Consider the following 18,504-nt stretch of genomic DNA (forward strand, 5'->3'; position numbering starts at 1 on the left):
ACCTACACTCAAGGAAGCACCACAAAGTGTTCTCACAAGCTTGACCACATGCAGAACATCAGGGAGATTTATCACCAAAAAAACTTTTCCCCAAATGTAGAAGATGGTGATCGGGATGACAATCATGTTTCACTTCACGAAATTGATCGTTAGCACATGTATAGCGCATGACGAATTCACATGCCATACAAGCGAACAATAATTCTTCGTTAATCACTGACTTGCAGCCGAAGCAATCAAAATTATAGGAGACCAAGGATGGTAATATGCAAAGAGGATGTTGTGTATGAAATGGGCTTTGAACTTCCACCAACATGTCCTCGAAACAGGATTCGTGTCGAAAGAATTCACAATAAATGCAAGTATATATTATATTGCAAAGATGTTGTTTGCATGCTCTGCAAGACGCATCAAACTATGAGCCCATTTAGAAAATATTAAATTTGCACCTTGTAAGTTGATGGAGGTGACTAAAATGGTTGATCGTGGTTTTAATTTTTATTTCTTTATGGGTTTTATCCTTTAAATGAACAAAGTAGATATACTTATTGCACTCAAGAATTTACTAAAGTACCTTAAAGATACAATGGATTGAAAACTAGAATTTGTTGACTATCTTGTAGTCTTAGAGTGATATTGTGATGCTAACTTAGTTATCAATAAGGTAAGCTTTATGAGTGGGTATATCTTCAAGCTAGGCAGGGTAGCGATTTTGTGAAAATCTTCCAAACAAACGTACATTGCTTGCACTACAGCAAAATTGTTCTACAGCGGCGTTTTTAGCGGCGTTTTGGGAGAAAATGCCACTAATTTTAAACATATTGCGGCGTTTACATAGCAAACGCCACAAAATGGTAACTTTAGCGGCGTTTTTCTTAAAAACGCTGCTATAAAGTAGTACTTTAGCGGAGTTTTTATACAAACACCGCAATAGGTTCATCCATAGTGACGTTTTTTCAACAGACGCCGCAATAGAGTAGTACTTTAGTGGCATTTTATACAAATGCCGCTAAAGACTCGTACTTTAGTGGCGTTTTTATATATAGACTTGTACTTTAGTGAGATTTTTATACAAACGTCGTTATACAGTTGTATTTTAGTGGCGTTTATATACAACGCCGTTATACACTCGTACTTTAGTGACGTTTGTGTTACAAAGGTAACCTTTTTTTCATTTTTCCCCCTTCACCCATTTTTCATTCCCGCGTTTTACCCAAACCCATCTGCTTCAATACCAAACTCCAAACCCCAAACCCATCTGCTTCACTACCAAACCCCAAACTCATCTGCTTCACTACCAAACTCCAAACCCCAAATCCATCTGCTTCACTACCAAACTCCAAACCCCAGACCTATCTGCTTTGCTACCAAACCCCAAACCCATCTACTTCACTACTAAACCCCAAACCCATCTGCTTCACGGCCATTTTTACGCTCTCTGATTTTGATTCCCTTATCCACATTTCCCCCAACTTTCAAATCCTCGTTTTTCATTCTGCGAAATTTATCGTTAACACCGACACCAGTCATTGTTGTTCTTTTTATTTTGATTTTGATTTCGTGGCTTTGGGTTTTGCTTTGGACTTTGGTTTTATCAATGCAAGGTCGCCCTTTGCTTTGCTGCTTATTTCTCACTGCTATAAATAACGACTCTCTTTTCTCATTTCTTTTTCCATTTCCATTTAGTTTCAAAGAAGGCAGAATCAGGAGAGAAAAATGAAGTACGTTCTTGTTCACCCCCACCGAGTCGGTTATGAGCGCAGCTTCTACAATGAGTTCTTCTTAAGCGGTCTTCGTGTCGACAGGGTCAAGCTTGGTTTCGTTTCCTGCACTTTCAAAGTCCCTCCTCGCCTCATCCTAAGCTGTCCCCAATAAAACCCTATCTCAAATTCCCTGGAATTAGAATTCTATCAGATCTGGCTTCATTTCTTTTTGTTGAATAAATTGACTTTGGTAGGATAAAAATGGGAATTTAGCAGCGGGGGCCATTTCATTTCTGGGAACTACTAAATTCAATAATGAATTTCTAGCTCCTTTGCTATAGTGAGTTGCTTTTAATTTAGTACTGATCATGTCTTACGATGCATCGACTGTTTTCAGAAAGTCATTCACATCTGTTAATTATTTCTTGATTTTGGGCGTATTTTATGCTGCTTGAATCGGTTAGCCGATTTGATCATGAATTAAAGTAGCCTGAGTTTTTCACCATCTGAATTTGGACCTATAGAAAGATATGCTAGTTGAAAATTGTAACAAAGGACGTTAGATCAGGTAATGTGTTTACAATTAGGTTTTTCAATTTGATTCATCCTGGGTTTCAAATCTTCCTTGGATTTAAGTTAAGGGGCTTTAGATTATTGATTTATATGATCAAATCCAGTTGAGTTTCGTATTTTTTTTGGTTTCGAGTCAGAATTTACAGGTCTAAACTTATATCACGCCTCTTGTTTTGAAGCTGAAGGAAGAATTGATAGAATATCTTTCCATAATCCTACTGGTTTTTCTGTAGTTGGTTCTCTTCAGTCGTGTATTATGATCCATTACAGATTATAATCCCACTGGTCTTTCTTCTTTCACATTAGTTAATCTGTTTGTAAGAGAGTTTGGTTATACTGCTTTTAATACGATCGGAGGCCATTTGCAGGATGAGTTAGAGATTACCTTAAATGCTTTAGGACAAAGAGGAGGTTATGATGGAACAATTGTTCTTGTTAGAAACAAAGCAACAGGGGAGTTAATTGCTGAAGGTCAGCATTCGTTTCTATTATTACCTATTTACCTTGATCAACTAACTTAATATTTGATGGGACATATCTGAAATCTGGTTATACAAATATTCCCTTAAATTCGATTAGATTTTTTTATCAGTGCAGAATGCTGATGGTGGTTTTGCTACATATGAGCTGACAAGATCCTATCAGTGGATGGAGGAAACTGCTTGACACGTATATGGCCTTATAATTTTCCCCTCTTCACATTAAACACACACAAAATATATACACACACAGACAGATGAAGAGACATATACACGAACATGCATACACATTATCAATTAAAAGCAAAAAGGTTACTTAGAAAAGAAAGCGCTTCATTTAATTTATTTGAACCAGGGGAAATGAAATTAGAGGAAAACTCTGCTTCTTGAGATGAAATCATTGTTTAGGAAAGATAGAGTTAACATATGTGCAGTATACTGTTTGTTTATGGTTTAGTGTTTACATTACTATTATTAATTATTATTAGAACAATTTAACCTTTATAATTGTCAAATATTTTTGCATTTTGTAATGTGGCCTGTATAATTGCACTGTTTCATGTTTCTCCCATTTTAAGTTGATCAATCCTGCTGAAACTCTTGGCGACATAGTTATCGACTACCCGTAAGTTCCTAGCTTACTTCATTTTCTGTATAAGTCATTTTTTTTATAATTGATTACATGCTGATTTGATGTTTATGGAGTGGCAACATAAATATGTTGAATGCACCTCAGCAACAATTCAAGCACTAGCCTCATTCAGGAAATTATATCCTGAACATAGAACAGAAGAAATTCAAAATTGTATTGGTAGAGATGTTGGGTTTGTCGAAAGATGCAGGCAGAAGATGGCTCCTGGTTCATTTAGAACTATTCCATAATCTATATCTTTTACGTGTGTACTTTGTAATTATTTGTCTTTATAGATTCTGCTACTTCGAGCAATTCTTCAACATAGCAAACTCAGTATCCATTGCTGAAGAACTTGCTTTGTGCTGTCATTTTTTGCTAGGTATGGATCCTAGGGCATCTGCTTCAGTTATGTAGGATTCATTTACTTATAAGAAGGAGATGCAAAGCAAGAAGTTTGATACTTGATTTTAGGAATTTACTAATTTAAATATTGATTCTTTATTCTTATGAATTTATATTAGAATATTTTTTTCTTAAATATTTTTTTTATTTCCTTATTCAATAATCCTAATTTATGGTCACAAAGATTATAAATCCTATAAATATGTAATGTCATATGGTTATTTTTTCTCAGGCGATAAAGTATAACAAAAGGCCTTTTGGTAACGATTTGAAGTATCATCCTATAAATATGAGAATTGCTTGAGGTTTTCAATAAGAATTTACTTAGAGCATTAGCAAAAGCTCAAGTACGTACTCATCGCAGCTATTACAGGAACTGCAGGCTTTGCTGGTTATCTCTCTTACAGTAAGTCTTTTTTCTTTTGATTAAGATGGGTCATTTGTGATTTAATTTATATTACAATTTAAATGTGGGTTTTTAATATGATTAAAAATGTATATATTTTTTAAAAAATTTAATTAGTTTTGCAGAGTGTTCGTACGAGGAAGTAGATCAGAAGGTAAAGGCATTGCGGGTTGCTGCATGTTTTGCTCCTAGTGAAGATGCATCTGCTGTTGATGTATGTTTGAGTTTGTTTGGAATTTTATCATTTTTAAATGAATTTTCTCATTTTAGCTTAGTATTTGAATAATGTTGTTCTAATTGTTCAATCTTTTTTAGTAAAATTACCTTTACAAGAAGTTGTTTTAATTGTTTACCATTTAATTCTTCGATTTGAATTTTGTAGGAATGATCTTGCAGATGGATTACTGGAGAGGCTTTAAGTAGCAAATTTCTGGTTGCTGGTCTTGAGGACATTCATATATCATGTGTTTCTTAGTGTTGGTAGGACTTTTTTTATGTGTTTTAATCAACTGTCCTAAACCTTCTCTTACTTAAGTAGCATTTTGGTGTCTAAACTTATGTAACATCTAGCTTGATGTTTCAGTACCCACCGAAGATTTATTTATTTAACTTGGATGTTTGTAAACTTTGATTTTTTTAATATTTTTATAGAATGGTAATGAAATTTAAGACGGTTATTGGATATTGTTACAAGTTCAATTTGGGTAATACAAAATTGGAAGAAGATATGTTGAAAAGCAGATTCGATTAGCGGCGTTTTAGGGGAAAACGCCACTAACAGAATGCATATTTGGCGGCGTTTGTTCTAAAAACGCCGCTATAGAACTGACCTTTTGCGACGTTTGTATTCAAAAACGCCGTTATAGATCTGACCTTTTGCGGCATTTGTTCCAAAAACGCTGTTATAGATCTGACTTTTTTTGTATCCAAAAAGCGTCGCTATATGACTGACCTCTTGTGGCGTTTTGTTTTAAAAACGCCGCTATAGATCTAACCTTTTGCGACGTTTGTTCTGAAAATGCTGCTATAGATCTCTACCTTTTGCGACGTTTATTCCGAAAACACCAAATAGATATCGACCCTTAGAGGCGTTTGTTCCAAAAACGCCGCGATAGATCTTGACCTATTGCGGCGTTTTTTGTTTTCAAACGCCGCTAACTTTAGCGGCGCTGGTATGATTGGCGCTTTTTGCAGCGTTCTTCCAATCGCCGCAAGTGCTTTTAGCGGCGCTTAAAAACGCCGCTATAGAACTAAAAAACGCCGTTAAAACTCTATTTTGCTGTTGTGTTGGTTTCTATATTTTTCACGCAGAACTACATATTTTAATGGTTTTAAGCAAGAAACTGGTCTCCCAACATCACCGATCATCCTATACATGCTCCTAAAGATTCATCAACATATTCAATGCATGAAAAACAACTCTTGTGTGCCAAATTTCATGATCAATAACATCATATATAAAAATGTAAACCACTAAGTACTAATTCATGCAATTTTTCATTTTTTTAGGTATCTCACTAATCATTTTCGGCTCTGAGAATTATTTACTTAATCTAACAAGTATAACATATCATATACATGCTTTATGACTTATCCAAATCAAGAAAGTAGTATGAACAAATGATTTGACCTTTCAACTCAAGATTCGTATGATTTTTACGTACAAAACATACACACGAGCATACTATTGACTAGTACACCAAAATTTTGGTTGTATTATACTAATTCCCAAAACGTAAAGTCACATATCGCCATATATCATATGCAAACTATTTATTCCTTATTATCGATTGCCTTTGAAGGCCATGTTCACTTCCCTTACTTCTCCTCCTCTAATCACCATTTTTCAACTTAACCCCTTATCCAATACCCCACCAGGCCCAAAACCCAACCAATACCCAGAACCCAAAATACAACCCGGGCAGCCCCAGACCCGACCCGAACCAACTAAGACCTTGCCCACCGCCCAACCCACCAATCAACACACACCGTTCTCTGCCCTAATACTGGCCAAAGCCATCTCGTGCACGCCATCATCTTCACGCCTGCAGAAGACAAAAAAACAAGGAAAAAATAGTTTGAATTTTTCTATTTTTCTGTAAAATGGGTATAAGAACCCGATGGCAAATCATGTGTACTCTGGGTTTTTTTTGGTTTTACAACTTTGTAACTTTGTTTTTCAAAGCAATAAACTACAACTGCATTCAAGGTTAATATTTTATTTTGCTTTTCTATTTCGAGCATTTTTTTTGTTTTCTCTGTTTTTTTAGATTCGAAACTCTGTAAAAAGGAAGGCTCCTTTTAGTTTTGAGGGACCAACGTTTATTAGGTTCGTTAAAAAAATGCAGTAATATTGTGGGTCGATCCCTCCCTTTGATTTAAAAAATGGAAGCTTTATTCAAATAATAACCATTTCGCAGTCAAAACAATACGAAAATAAAAAAGAGGGTTAGATCGGTTACCTTCGAGTCGAAAAGGAGCCGCCGTTGGGTCGCCGGAGTTGGGTCGCCTGGAATTTATACATGTTTTTACAGTTTGGTCCCTTAAGGGACCAAAAAAGTAATTTGACCTTTTTTGTGTATACATTGTTTTTTTGGTTTATTTGTATTTTAATCCCCTCAACTTACCCACGTTTTTGAATGCGTAGTGATCTTTTAATTTTTTTAAAATCTGTGGACTAACTTTATAATTTTTCCTTTTTATTTTAACAAATTTTTTAAGCTTAAATAAATGGTTTATTTTTCTTTAGGTACCTCTAATTTCATGATTGTTTTTGTATTTTTGTCCCTAATTCGTTTATTTTTATTTTGTTCTAATTTAGACTTCAAATTTTAATTTATTTTAATTTAGTCCCTTATTATATGTTTCATTTATTTGTTTTTGAGCTTGTAATTAAATTTTATGCAATTAGGTCATTGTACTTATTTTTTTATTTTTTATTTTATGTTGTTTTTACTGTTTTTTTGTTTTTTTTGTTTTTTTTTTATTTTTTAAAATTAAGTTTATTTATTAATTGTTTTGTTTCATGGTTTATTTCTTAGATAAAATTTTAAATTAGATTAATATTCGAATGAAGCTTACAAATTAAGATTTCACATTATTTTTAATTAGGGAGCAAATTAAGTCGAGTTTTCGCAATAGATGCCTGATTATTCGAATCGATTGCTCGACTTTTAAAATTTATTAATAATTAATATTTTCTAAAATATTTTAGGTTTAATAATTTAGATAGAATTAGGTTTTTTGATTTATTAATTACTCCTCAACCTTAGAAATTATTTATTTAGGTCCTTAAACTTTTAAATCTTTTACAAATCGATATTTTTAGAACTTGACCTTTTAGTCCCCGAACTTCTATTAGTGTTTTAATATTGGCATAATTAAATATGTTAAATAGAGCCTCCACTTTTAGTTAGATTTTAAACTAGTCCTCTAATTTAGGGAATAATTCGAGTCGACCCTTGCCTAAGTGCTCGAGGAACCATCTCGATTATTCGATTCAATAACTGATTTAAAAATCAAATAGGGTAAATATTAGAGCCTACATTTAGGTTTAGTCCCCTAGGTTCCTTAATTTTCATAATTTGACACCATAAGCTAGAAAAAACCTTTAATTTACCTTAGCTTAATTAGGATTAAATAAAATTTTGTTTGATTGCATTGTTTTTAAACCTAAGGCAATGTTCACGTATTAGGGAATTAATGATATATCTCCCGCAAGTATTGCTTAGGGGGTGACTACCGGTGATTCCCGAAATAGGTAGACATCCTTTTCAAATACCGCATCATGATTTTCTAAAAACAAGGCAATATTCGGTTATTAGGGAGCGAATGCTATCGGTCTCGATAAACGAATACCCTTTTCAACTTTGCATCCGTAATGATTTTCAAATTAAATAAAGATCGAACTCAAAATTTTCGATTTTAAATATAGGGTAACCAGCTAGGTACCAATTTTGGGCGCTTGTGGGGGTGCTAATCCTTCCCCACGCGTAGCTGACTCCCGAACCTGATTTCTAGATTTTTGCAGACCTTAAAACTCGATATTTTGATAAAAATAAAATGTCTTATTAAAATCATCTTGTTTTTATGATGTCTCAATCGCACATTAAATGATTGGTGGCGACTCCCTACATTTCAAAAATTCCTTTCAAATAGAAAACTCCTAAATCGGTATCAATCTTTTCCCGTTCGGGCGAAAAACGGTGTCGACACCTCCCTTGTTTGTAAGTCCCTAAATTCGATCCGTTATATGATGGTCGAAAAATGTCACATTAGACCACTTAAGGGACCTTACTTTAAAATATTTCCTTCCTTTAATATAATATGAAATCATTTATAAATGTAACCCATAAAATTCATAGTGACATCTAAAACGTGTTTACAAACTTTATGAGTTATATCTTAAAGAGGGTCTAAACATGCAATTATCCATTCAACCAAGGGGCTAAAGACGTTCACATATTAACAAATTAAAAAACACATATTAGGTATAGGGGTGTTTATTGAGCAAGTGGATCGCAAGCTAAACAGTACACCAAAATTCATCCTAAATACTCGATCAACGTTTAAATCACAAGAGCCCAAATAACGGATGATTCACAACTGGTTGCTGCTGATTTTAAAGCGTGTGTCCTTGTTGTTGCTTGCTGGGTCTACATTGGACATGGCTTTGATGTTATGGCGTTGGTGTTGTGGGGCACACTGGTCTACATTCGAATTCTAATTTGTAAATTTATATAAAAAACTTATAATTTTGATTTAGAAATATAATATTACCAACAATACTAAAAATCAGTAATATAAAACTAATCTCAATATTACCTATTTTTTATAATCTTATATTTTTTTAATCTCATTTTTAGTGACTCTCTGATTCTTTGATATAAAATCTCAAATAATATCCTAATGATTTTGCATCATTTTTAGTGACTCAGTGTATAGTATACATCTCTGTTCTTTATGAACCAAAAGTATCAAAATTTTACTATTGAATACTATTTAAACTTATATATAAGGATGGGCCTAGAAGTGATGGGGTCGGTCATACCCACTAAAAATTTTAACCTCCCTTATATTTTAAGTTTTTTCTATTGATTATCTAGTTTTGCTCTCCCTAAAATTTTACAACTTCGCACCCCTTAAAGTTTTTAATATAACTTCTTAAGTTCGTACCTCCTTACATAAATTATATATACATATATATATATGCGCGCGCAGAAAAACACAACTAAACATTAAATCATTAGTCCATAGATATGTATCTCAGAAATAAAAAAAACTATAAACATTATAACAATTTATCAATATAAGATCATAACTTGCATACATGTGAAATTCAATGTCATATAGAATAAGATCTTTACATGCCTTATTATGGTTATATAACTTAATACATGTCATCATAATTTAGTGGAAAATTTAGAAAAGTACTCAAGTTACATGAAAGTGTATGTGCGTAACTTGATTTTTATCAATTTTTTAGTGTAAAATTTGATAAATATTTGGTGTAATACATAAATTTTAATTTATTGTAATTATATACACAATATTTTAATTTTAATTTAATTATATGTAGTAAAAATTAAATATAATAATTATACACATGAAACATTATTTTTTGTTCAATTATATAAAAGTAAATATAATTATTTATTTACTTACTAAATAAATATAAATAGTTATGTATATAATATATAAATATTTATTTATATAATGGTGTTATATAAATAATGGTATTAGTAATTTATAAATTTAAATCAAATAGAAATTCTATATAGTATTTAAAAATAAATAAATGAAGTTGACATAGAAAGTTAAATATTACTTTTGATATTTATCTATCTAAATAATCCCTCCCACGATTTCATTATAGGGTAAATTATGAGTTTAGTACTTAAACTGTTAGTTTTGGTCCATTTTAATACCTAAACTTTCAATTTTTTCAAAATCATAACTTACATTTAGTTTTAGTTTCATTATAAAAGGGCCAAAACTGATAGTTTATGTATGAGTGTGAAAAAATTAAAAATTCATGTATTAAAACGGATCAAAACTAATAGTTTAAATAATAAATGCGTAATTTACCCTTCATTATAAAGGACAAAAAGGGGAAAAAGTGTTCCCCATATATACGGCTACCCTTGGCCATTCTCAGCCAACGATACTTGATCTCGTTACGTTATTCAGAATCCGAAGGACTTGTCTATAAAAGCTCTTCACTCTCCTAGTAGGCTAGTACATCGAAGAAGAAGAAAAATCAACATATACTATGAGGCCTTCACTTTCATTTTCATGTTTTCTTCTCATCGTATTGTCCAATTCATTGCCTTTTCTTCCTCGTCTGAGCAGCCATCAATGCTTTGTCACAGCGATGAGCGTCTTGCTTTGATGCAGTTCAAGGAGAGCTTGGAAAATATTAAAATTTTCTTGCTGTCAATGATGAACAAAGGGAGAGGGGAGGTTCCAACTAAGAAGTTTTAACCACTTTATAGATTTTTGACTAGTTTATTTTTTAAAATATAAGGAATATCTTCAAAATAAATTTAAATAAATTAGAAAATTCAATTAATAATTAAAAATTAAACGCCACATAAGGAAGATAAAATAAAATATGCTTACATGTAAAGAATGACTTTTAGGGGAGCCATCTTCTTAATATTCTCCTTGGACGAGAAGTTATATATTGAAGTATTTTTTCTGGAGGTTCAACCTAAATAAAAATATATATATAAAATTTCAATTTCAGACTTTCATCAGATAACTGAAGAAAAAATTAATTTTTCATTATAAAACAGATATATTTGCCTCGAAAATCACACAGTCAATATGTGAAATGTAGTTGCACTCGTTGCAGTGATAAACATCAAGCTCTGGGTTTCTTTGTGTTTAACATGTATCACAATAGTACTATCCAGAATCACCTTTGGTCACATATGTGAGTACAAGAGGATGCAAATGATGTTTGTGCTTGACTAGTGATGGTAGTTGAATACATTCAAGATGAATGTAAAACCTACACTCAAGGCAGCACCACAAAGTGTTCTCACAAGCTTGACCACATGCAGAACATCGGGGAGATTTATCAAAATAACTTTTCCCCAAATGTAGAAGATGGTGATCGGGATGGCAATCATGTTTCACTTCACGAAATTGATTGTTAGCACATGTATAGTGCATGACGAATTCACATGCCATACAAGCGAACAATAATTCTTCGTTAGTCACTGACTTGCAGCCGAAGCAATCAAAATTATAGGCGACCAAGGATGGTAATATGCAAAGAGGATGTTGTGTATGAAATGGGCTTTGAACTTCCACCAACATATCCTCGAAATAGGATTCGTGTCGAAAGAATTCACAATAAATGCAAGTATATATTATATTGCAAAGGTGTTGTTTGCATGCTCTGCAAGACGCATCAAACTATGAGCCCATTTGGAAAATATTAAATTTGCACCTTGTAAGTTGATGGAGGTGACTAAAATGGTTGATCGTGGTTTTAATTTTTCTTTTTTTATGGGTTTTATCCTTTAAATGAACAAAGCAGATATACTTATTGCACTCAAGAACTTACTAAAGTACCTTAAAGATACAATGGATCGAAAACTAGAATTTGCTGACTATCTTGCAGTCTTAGAGTGATATTGTGATGCTAACTTAGCTATCAATAAGGTAAGCTTTATGAGTGGGTATATCTTCAAGCTAGGCAGGGTAGCGGTTTTGTGAAAATCTTCCAAACAAACATACATTGCTCGGTTTCTATATTTTTCACGTAGAACTACATATTTTAATGGTTTTAAGCAAGAAATTGGTCTCCCAACATCACCGATCATCCTATACATGCTCCTAAAGATTCATCAACATATTCAATGCATGAAAAACAACTCTTGTGTGCCAAATTTCATGATCAATAACATCATATATAAAAATGTAAACCAATAAGTACTAATTCATGCAATTTTTCATTTTTCAGGAATTTCACTAATCATTTCGGCTCTGAGAATTATTTACTTAATCTAACAAGTATAACATATCATATACATGCTTTATGACTTATCCAAATCAAGAAAGTAATATGAACAAATGATTTGACCTTTCAACTCAAGATTCCTATGATTTTTGCATACAAAACATACACACAAGCATACTATTGACTAGTACACCAAAATTTTGGTTGTATTATACTAATTCCCAAAACGTAAAGTCACATATCGCCATATATCATATGCAAACTATTTATTCATTATTATCGATTTCCTTTGAAGGCCACGTTCACTTGCCTTACTTCTCCTCCCTTGTTTGTAAGCCCCTAAATTCGATCTGTTATATGATGGTCGAAAAATGTCACATTGGACCACTTAAGGGACCTTACTTTAAAATATTTCCTTCCTTGATTATAATATGAAATCATTTATAAATGTAACCCATAAAATTCATAGTGACATCTAAACCGTGTTTACAAACTTTATGAGTTATATCCTAAAGAGGGTCTAAACATGCAATTATCCATTTGTTGAGTTAATCGATCGACGAAATCGGTCAAGAGGGGGTGAATTGGCAATTAAAAATTCTGGTGGAAGCTTTTGCAGAAAATAGAAAAGATTTGCACAGCGATTTAGAGTGGTTCGACTTTCTCAACCAAAGTCTACGTCCACTACCTTAGCTATCCACACTAAGGATTTTCCAACAAATTCACTAATTTGTTCTTTGTTTTGAGGCCAAAGAGATAACCTTACAACTCCCTCAAGAATATACCCCAATTCTTGAGAACACTCTTTCTCAAAGAGAAGATTACAAATTCGCAAACTTAATGAAAAACCTCACAAGGCAAATATGTTTACACAATTCTAGAATAAAGAAAGAACAGTGAAGAATGAATACAATTGAGTACAAGTAGTGTTCTTGAAAGCAAAATGAATATTGAATGAAAAATAGGCTTGAAGTGCCAAACTTGAGGTTTGATGCTTTCTCTTTGATTCTCTCTTGATTCTAGTTTCTTGTTGTTGATCAATGCCTTCTAAGCTTGTTTAAATACTCCTTCAAATGATTCTGAATGTTGGGGATGCTTAGTGGAGTTAATAGAGTCGTTTAAGTGTGAAAACAATTAATAAATGCAGTTGGGAGCGTCAGTGCATCGATGCATACCTATGGTGCATCGGTGCATCAGTGTAAAATTCAAATATTTTGACCGTTGGACCCTTGGTGCATCGATGCACTAAGAGTGCATCGATGCATAAAATGCATTCGATGTTTTGAAAAAGCCTGAGTGCATCGATGCATGGTCTTGTGCATCGATGCATCAAATGCACTGAGTGCATCGATGCATGGTATGTGCATCGATGCATAAAATGCATTCGATGTTTGAAAAAATAATTGGTGCATCGATGCATGGATTGGTGCATCGGTGCATCACTTTGAAAAATTGATTTTAGGCTTGATTTCAGTTCAAAATACTTTGTGAAAATTGTTTAAAAAATAGTTTAAGTATAAAACACAATTTTACACATTTAGTAAGGTTTGAATAAGGTTTGAAATGATCTTGAAAGACTTGGAGTAATAATTTGATATTCGAGTAATTAAATCGAATATACTTAGAAAATCATTTGTAAAATCTTAAAATTCATTTAAACTTAATTTGTTATATCGAAACATCAAAATGTTTTCAACAATCTCCCCCTTTTTGATATAACAAAACACTTGAGTAATTTTAAGATTTCTATTTTGAAAATAAAGTTTGAAATTACTCCCCCTTACTATAACACTTCTTCCCTTTAAAACATTTTAACACTTTAACACTTCTCCCCCTTTTTTTTAAATCAAAAAGACTAAAAAACTGAGTGAAAGAAGGCTTCGAAAAACATAGTCAATTGATTAAACATCTAAATATAGCTTAAGCTGCTAAGAGCAAAGATCAAAAGAGAGATTAGCCATTAGTTTCATAATCAATATTCATAAACATGTAATGGATAATTGGTCATAATGAACTAATACGTAAATGATGCAAAAATTAATAAACGTTAATCTTCAAAAAGAAAATTCAAACCAAACCAAGATATATTAAATTTAAAATCCATAAAACATCATATCTCCAAACAAAGTCAAACAATCCAAAGAAAACAACAACCCCCAAATATTCAAAATGTTTTAACAAAAAAAGTTCAACGAAGATCCAAAACAAAACGAGGTCTACTCGTTCATAGAAGGATCGAGAGGCGGAGGAGGAAATCGGGCTTGCATCTCAAGAGAGAGAGCATCCATGCGTGCAAGCATCTCCCTTTGAAACTCCATCTGTCGAGCTTCCAAAGTGTCTAAACGTTGATTTACTGCTTCGTGAGTAGCAGTCAAGTGGGATTCGATGGAAGCATACCGTAGATCAAATGTCTCCAAAAACGAACGAAAATATTGAGGCACTTGATTCTCTTGTGGAGCAGGCTCATCATCTGGTACATGATCTTCGATGTCTTGCATAAGCTGTTGAAATTCAGAATCATCATCAGCAGCTGGAGCCGGAGGAGGAGGAGGTAAACGAGAGGAGATAGGAGCAGCTCGTGAGGAACTAGCTCCCGGAGTTTACTTGTTGGGTCGAAAGACCCAAAGACCGGTTGTCTCATCTTGTTTCCACTCGGCCTTCTTTAACGAGGTTAGATTGATTGGATTTTGGAGAGGAATGAGATTATCGAGAGAGACATCTAGACCAAGTTTGATAAAGAGGTTACTAAGAAGACATCCATAAACTAATGTTTCTACATGTTTGGAAGGAACAATGTTTATGATATCTACTAGTTGGCTAAAAATAATGTGGGGCAGATTTATTTTGAGTTTGTTCTTAATACAATACATCCACCATAAATCCCTAGCACGTAGAGTGGAGTACCTACCAGCAGATGGTCGAAACCACCACGAGATTATCAAATGAAGAAAACGATCGTGATGAGAACGAAGGGTACTTACACTAGAATTTGGAGTATAGGGATAATCCACATTTTCATTTTCATTATATAACCCATCGTCATCTAACCCAAAATGTGAGGCTATAATCGAGGAATCAATATTAATATATTGCTCTAAGACATAGGATATAATAGCAATAGTCCCACATTGAGTATCATTTTGAATGCACACCGCATTAGAATAGAAAATGCGGACTAACTGATGAAAAACGACAGGTTTGAGATCAAACTTCCAAGTTCTAAGAGTCGGGAGGTATTCGAAGTCAATTTTTGTCATGGCTTGAAGAGAAGGAATACGCTCTTCCCGGATTCTATAGGATTGGAAGGACTCCATGTATCTATTGTACAAGTCGTCTCTACGACGTTCAGACATGTTGAAACAAAGTCCTATAAGACTATTACGAGGAGAAGGAACGAGATTAGGAGGTTGGTTTGAACGAGAACGACTTGATGAAGTTCTAGGGCGTTTGAGATTAGACATGGTTTAATAATAGGAATAAGAAATATAACCTGTAAATTTAAACACATGTATGCAATTTTAATCAATCCCAAAACTCAATTGAGTCCGCAATAATTCAAGGTTCTCTAAACCGAATCTTAATGGGCAAGGTTTTGAAAAATAATGTTTGTAAAACTATAAGATGTATCAAAAACATCAAATTTAAAAATTAAATTCAAATTTTCGAATTTTTTTTATTTCAAAAAATCAAAAATTCTTTGAAAATTTGTGAGTTTTTGATGAAATTAGTTGTAAAATCGAGTTTCCAATCATCAAACAATCAATGTCTGATATAATATTCATCCTAGAACTAATTAAAACTAGTCCTAAAATAAGAAAAAAAATCAATAATATAGAGGTTTTTGAAAGATTACCTTGAAACTTTCGGATTGATGAGAATGAGATGATGTTTTGCACGATTTGATGATAAGAGCAGGATTAGGAGTTGAAAATCTCAAAGATTCTGATAAATTTTTGTTGATTTTGATCAAAAGGAGAGTTAGGGAGAAAGAGAGGGACGAACGACGGGGAGTTTTGAAGTTTAGGTATTTGAAAGAATGAGAAAATAGGGTTTAAATACCTAAAATTCGATGGATGGATCGATGCATGACTCTGTGCACCGATGCACATTCAAGGCGTGCATCGGTGCACCTTCATGGTGTATTGATGTACATTCAAGGATGCATCGATGCACTGTTAAGTGTATCGATGCATGAAGCACAAAAATGTCAAAAATCCATTTTAAACACTTAAAATGCTAAATTAATTAGCTCTAGTGGTATTGGCAACTCATATATTGAAAATTAATCATGTTCAATCAATCAAATTAATCTTTAACACATTTGAATCATAAAATTAATTTTCACCAAATAACATAAACTCCCCCTAACTAATAGCAATGAATGCAATCAAAAATTACCATTATAAGCATTTTTCATTTATTCTTAAAAGTGCTAAAATTATTTTAAACACTAAGTGAAGATAGGTCAGTTAATCCTAATTCTCTTCTAAGTGTCCAAAAGCGTTCCTTGTCTAAAGGATTTGTAAAGATATCCGCTAATTGATGCAAAATATCAACAAATTCTAGAACTACATCTTCCTTAGCGACATGGTCTCTAATGAAGTGATGTCTAATTTCAATATGCTTAGTTATAGAGTGTTGGATGGGATTTTTAGTGAGACAAATAGCACTAGTATTGTCACACTTGATAGGAATGGTACCTACTTCAATTCCATAATAAAAAAGTTGTTGTTTCATCCATAAAACTTGTGCACAACAACTACCGGATGAAATATATTCCGCTTTAGTGGTAGATAATGTGACACAATTTTGTTTCTTTGAAAACCAAGAAATCAGCATATTTCCAAGGAATTGACAAGTACCGGAAGTTCTTTTCCTATCAAATTTGCATCTTTCATAATCCGCATCTGAGAAGGCATGAAAGCTAAAGCTAGAGTCTCTAGGATACCAAAGTCCTATACTAGGAGTGTCCTTAAGGTATCTAAAGATTCTCTTAACGGCTAGTAAATGTGATTCTTTAGGACATGATTGAAATCTAGCACATAAGCAAACACTAAACATAATGTCTAGTCTACTTGCGGTTAGATAAAGCAATGAACCAATAATAGATCTATATAATTTAACATCTACACATTTACCTCCTTCATCCAAGTCAAGCTTTATAGAGGAACTCATTGGAGTGGCATAAGGTTTCCCATTTTCCAATCCAAATTTCTTGAGCATATCCTTGACGTATTTTTCTTGATTGATGAAGATGCCATCTTTTCTTTGCTTGATTTGGAGTCTCAAGAAAAATGAGAGCTCCCCCATCATGCTCATCTCGAATTCACTTTGCATTAGCTTAGAAAATTCTTGGCAAAGAACATCATTAGTAGAACCAAATATTATATCATCAACATAAATTTGAACTACTAATAAATCTTTACCTTTATGCTTTAAAAACAATGTAGTGTCAACCTTCCCTTTTGAAAAACCTTTTTCAATTAAAAAATTTGACAATCTTTCATACCAAGCTCTAGGAGCTTGTTTTAAACCATAAAGTGTTTTTGTCAATTTAAAAACATGATCCGAAAATTTTGAATCTTCAAAGCCTGGAGGTTGTTCCACATACACTTCTTCTTTTATAAAACCATTTAAGAATGCACTTTTAACATCCATTTGATATAATTTAAATTCATTGAAACATGCAAATACTAATAACATTCTAATTTCTTCCATCCTAGCTACGTGAGCCTATGTTTCATCATAGTCTATGACTTCTTCTTGAGTATAGCCTTGAGCAACAAGTCTAGCCTTGTTTCTCACTATATTACCACTCTCATCAAGCTTATTCCTAAATACCCATCTAGTACCTATAGTAGATTTATTACTAGGCCTTTCAACTAATGTCCATACTTTATTTCTCTCAAATTGATTTAACTCTTCTTGCATAGCCATAATCCAATGTTCATCTTTTAATGCTTCTTTGATGTTCTTAGGCTCTATGCATGAAATAAATGCAACATAATTACAAATATTTCTAGGAGAAGATCGAGTAGTTACCCCTTTTGATGGATCACCTATAATTTCACCATCCTTGACATAGTTGTATTCTCTTGGATAAGATACTTCCCTTTCTTCAATGGTTGGATTCTCGAGGGGATCATGAGTTTCCTCATCTTTCATTTCTTCCTTTGATGATGATTCTCCAACGTCATGTCTAACGTCATTTGCTTGTACAATACCTACATCATCATTAACACAAGAATCCTTCCTCAGAAGGGGATTATCATTGAAAACAACATGTATAGACTCTTCTACAACTAAAGTTCTTTTATTAAATACACGATAAGCTT

General features: G+C 33.0%; 1 protein-coding gene across 1 annotated transcript; it reads left to right on the plus strand.

The window, feature by feature from the left end:
- The first annotated feature begins 1,716 nt into the window (after positions 1 to 1,716).
- LOC120176950 lies at positions 1,717 to 2,942 on the plus strand. The gene is made up of 3 exons (XM_039183226.1): positions 1,717 to 1,864; positions 2,547 to 2,747; positions 2,869 to 2,942. The coding sequence occupies exons 1-3, from the start codon at positions 1,717 to 1,719 to the stop codon at positions 2,940 to 2,942; spliced, it is 423 nt and encodes a 140-aa protein (XP_039039157.1).
- The last annotated feature ends 15,562 nt before the right edge of the window (positions 2,943 to 18,504 follow it).

This window comes from Hibiscus syriacus, unplaced genomic scaffold (assembly GCF_006381635.1).
Source record: "Hibiscus syriacus cultivar Baekdansim isolate YM2019G1 unplaced genomic scaffold, ASM638163v2 tig00003435_pilon, whole genome shotgun sequence".
NCBI classification, from domain to species: Eukaryota; Viridiplantae; Streptophyta; class Magnoliopsida; order Malvales; family Malvaceae; genus Hibiscus; species Hibiscus syriacus.

Bases quoted from the DNA above. Each gene is read 5' to 3' on its own strand.
- LOC120176950 (XM_039183226.1), top strand. From the start codon at position 1,717: ATGAAGTACGTTCTTGTTCACCCCCACCGAGTCGGTTATGAGCGCAGC. The intron at 1,865-2,546 runs GTCCCCAATAAA...GATCCATTACAG, and splicing joins TCCTCGCCTCATCCTAAGCT to ATTATAATCCCACTGGTCTT. The intron at 2,748-2,868 runs GTCAGCATTCGT...TTTTTTTATCAG, and splicing joins AGGGGAGTTAATTGCTGAAG to TGCAGAATGCTGATGGTGGT.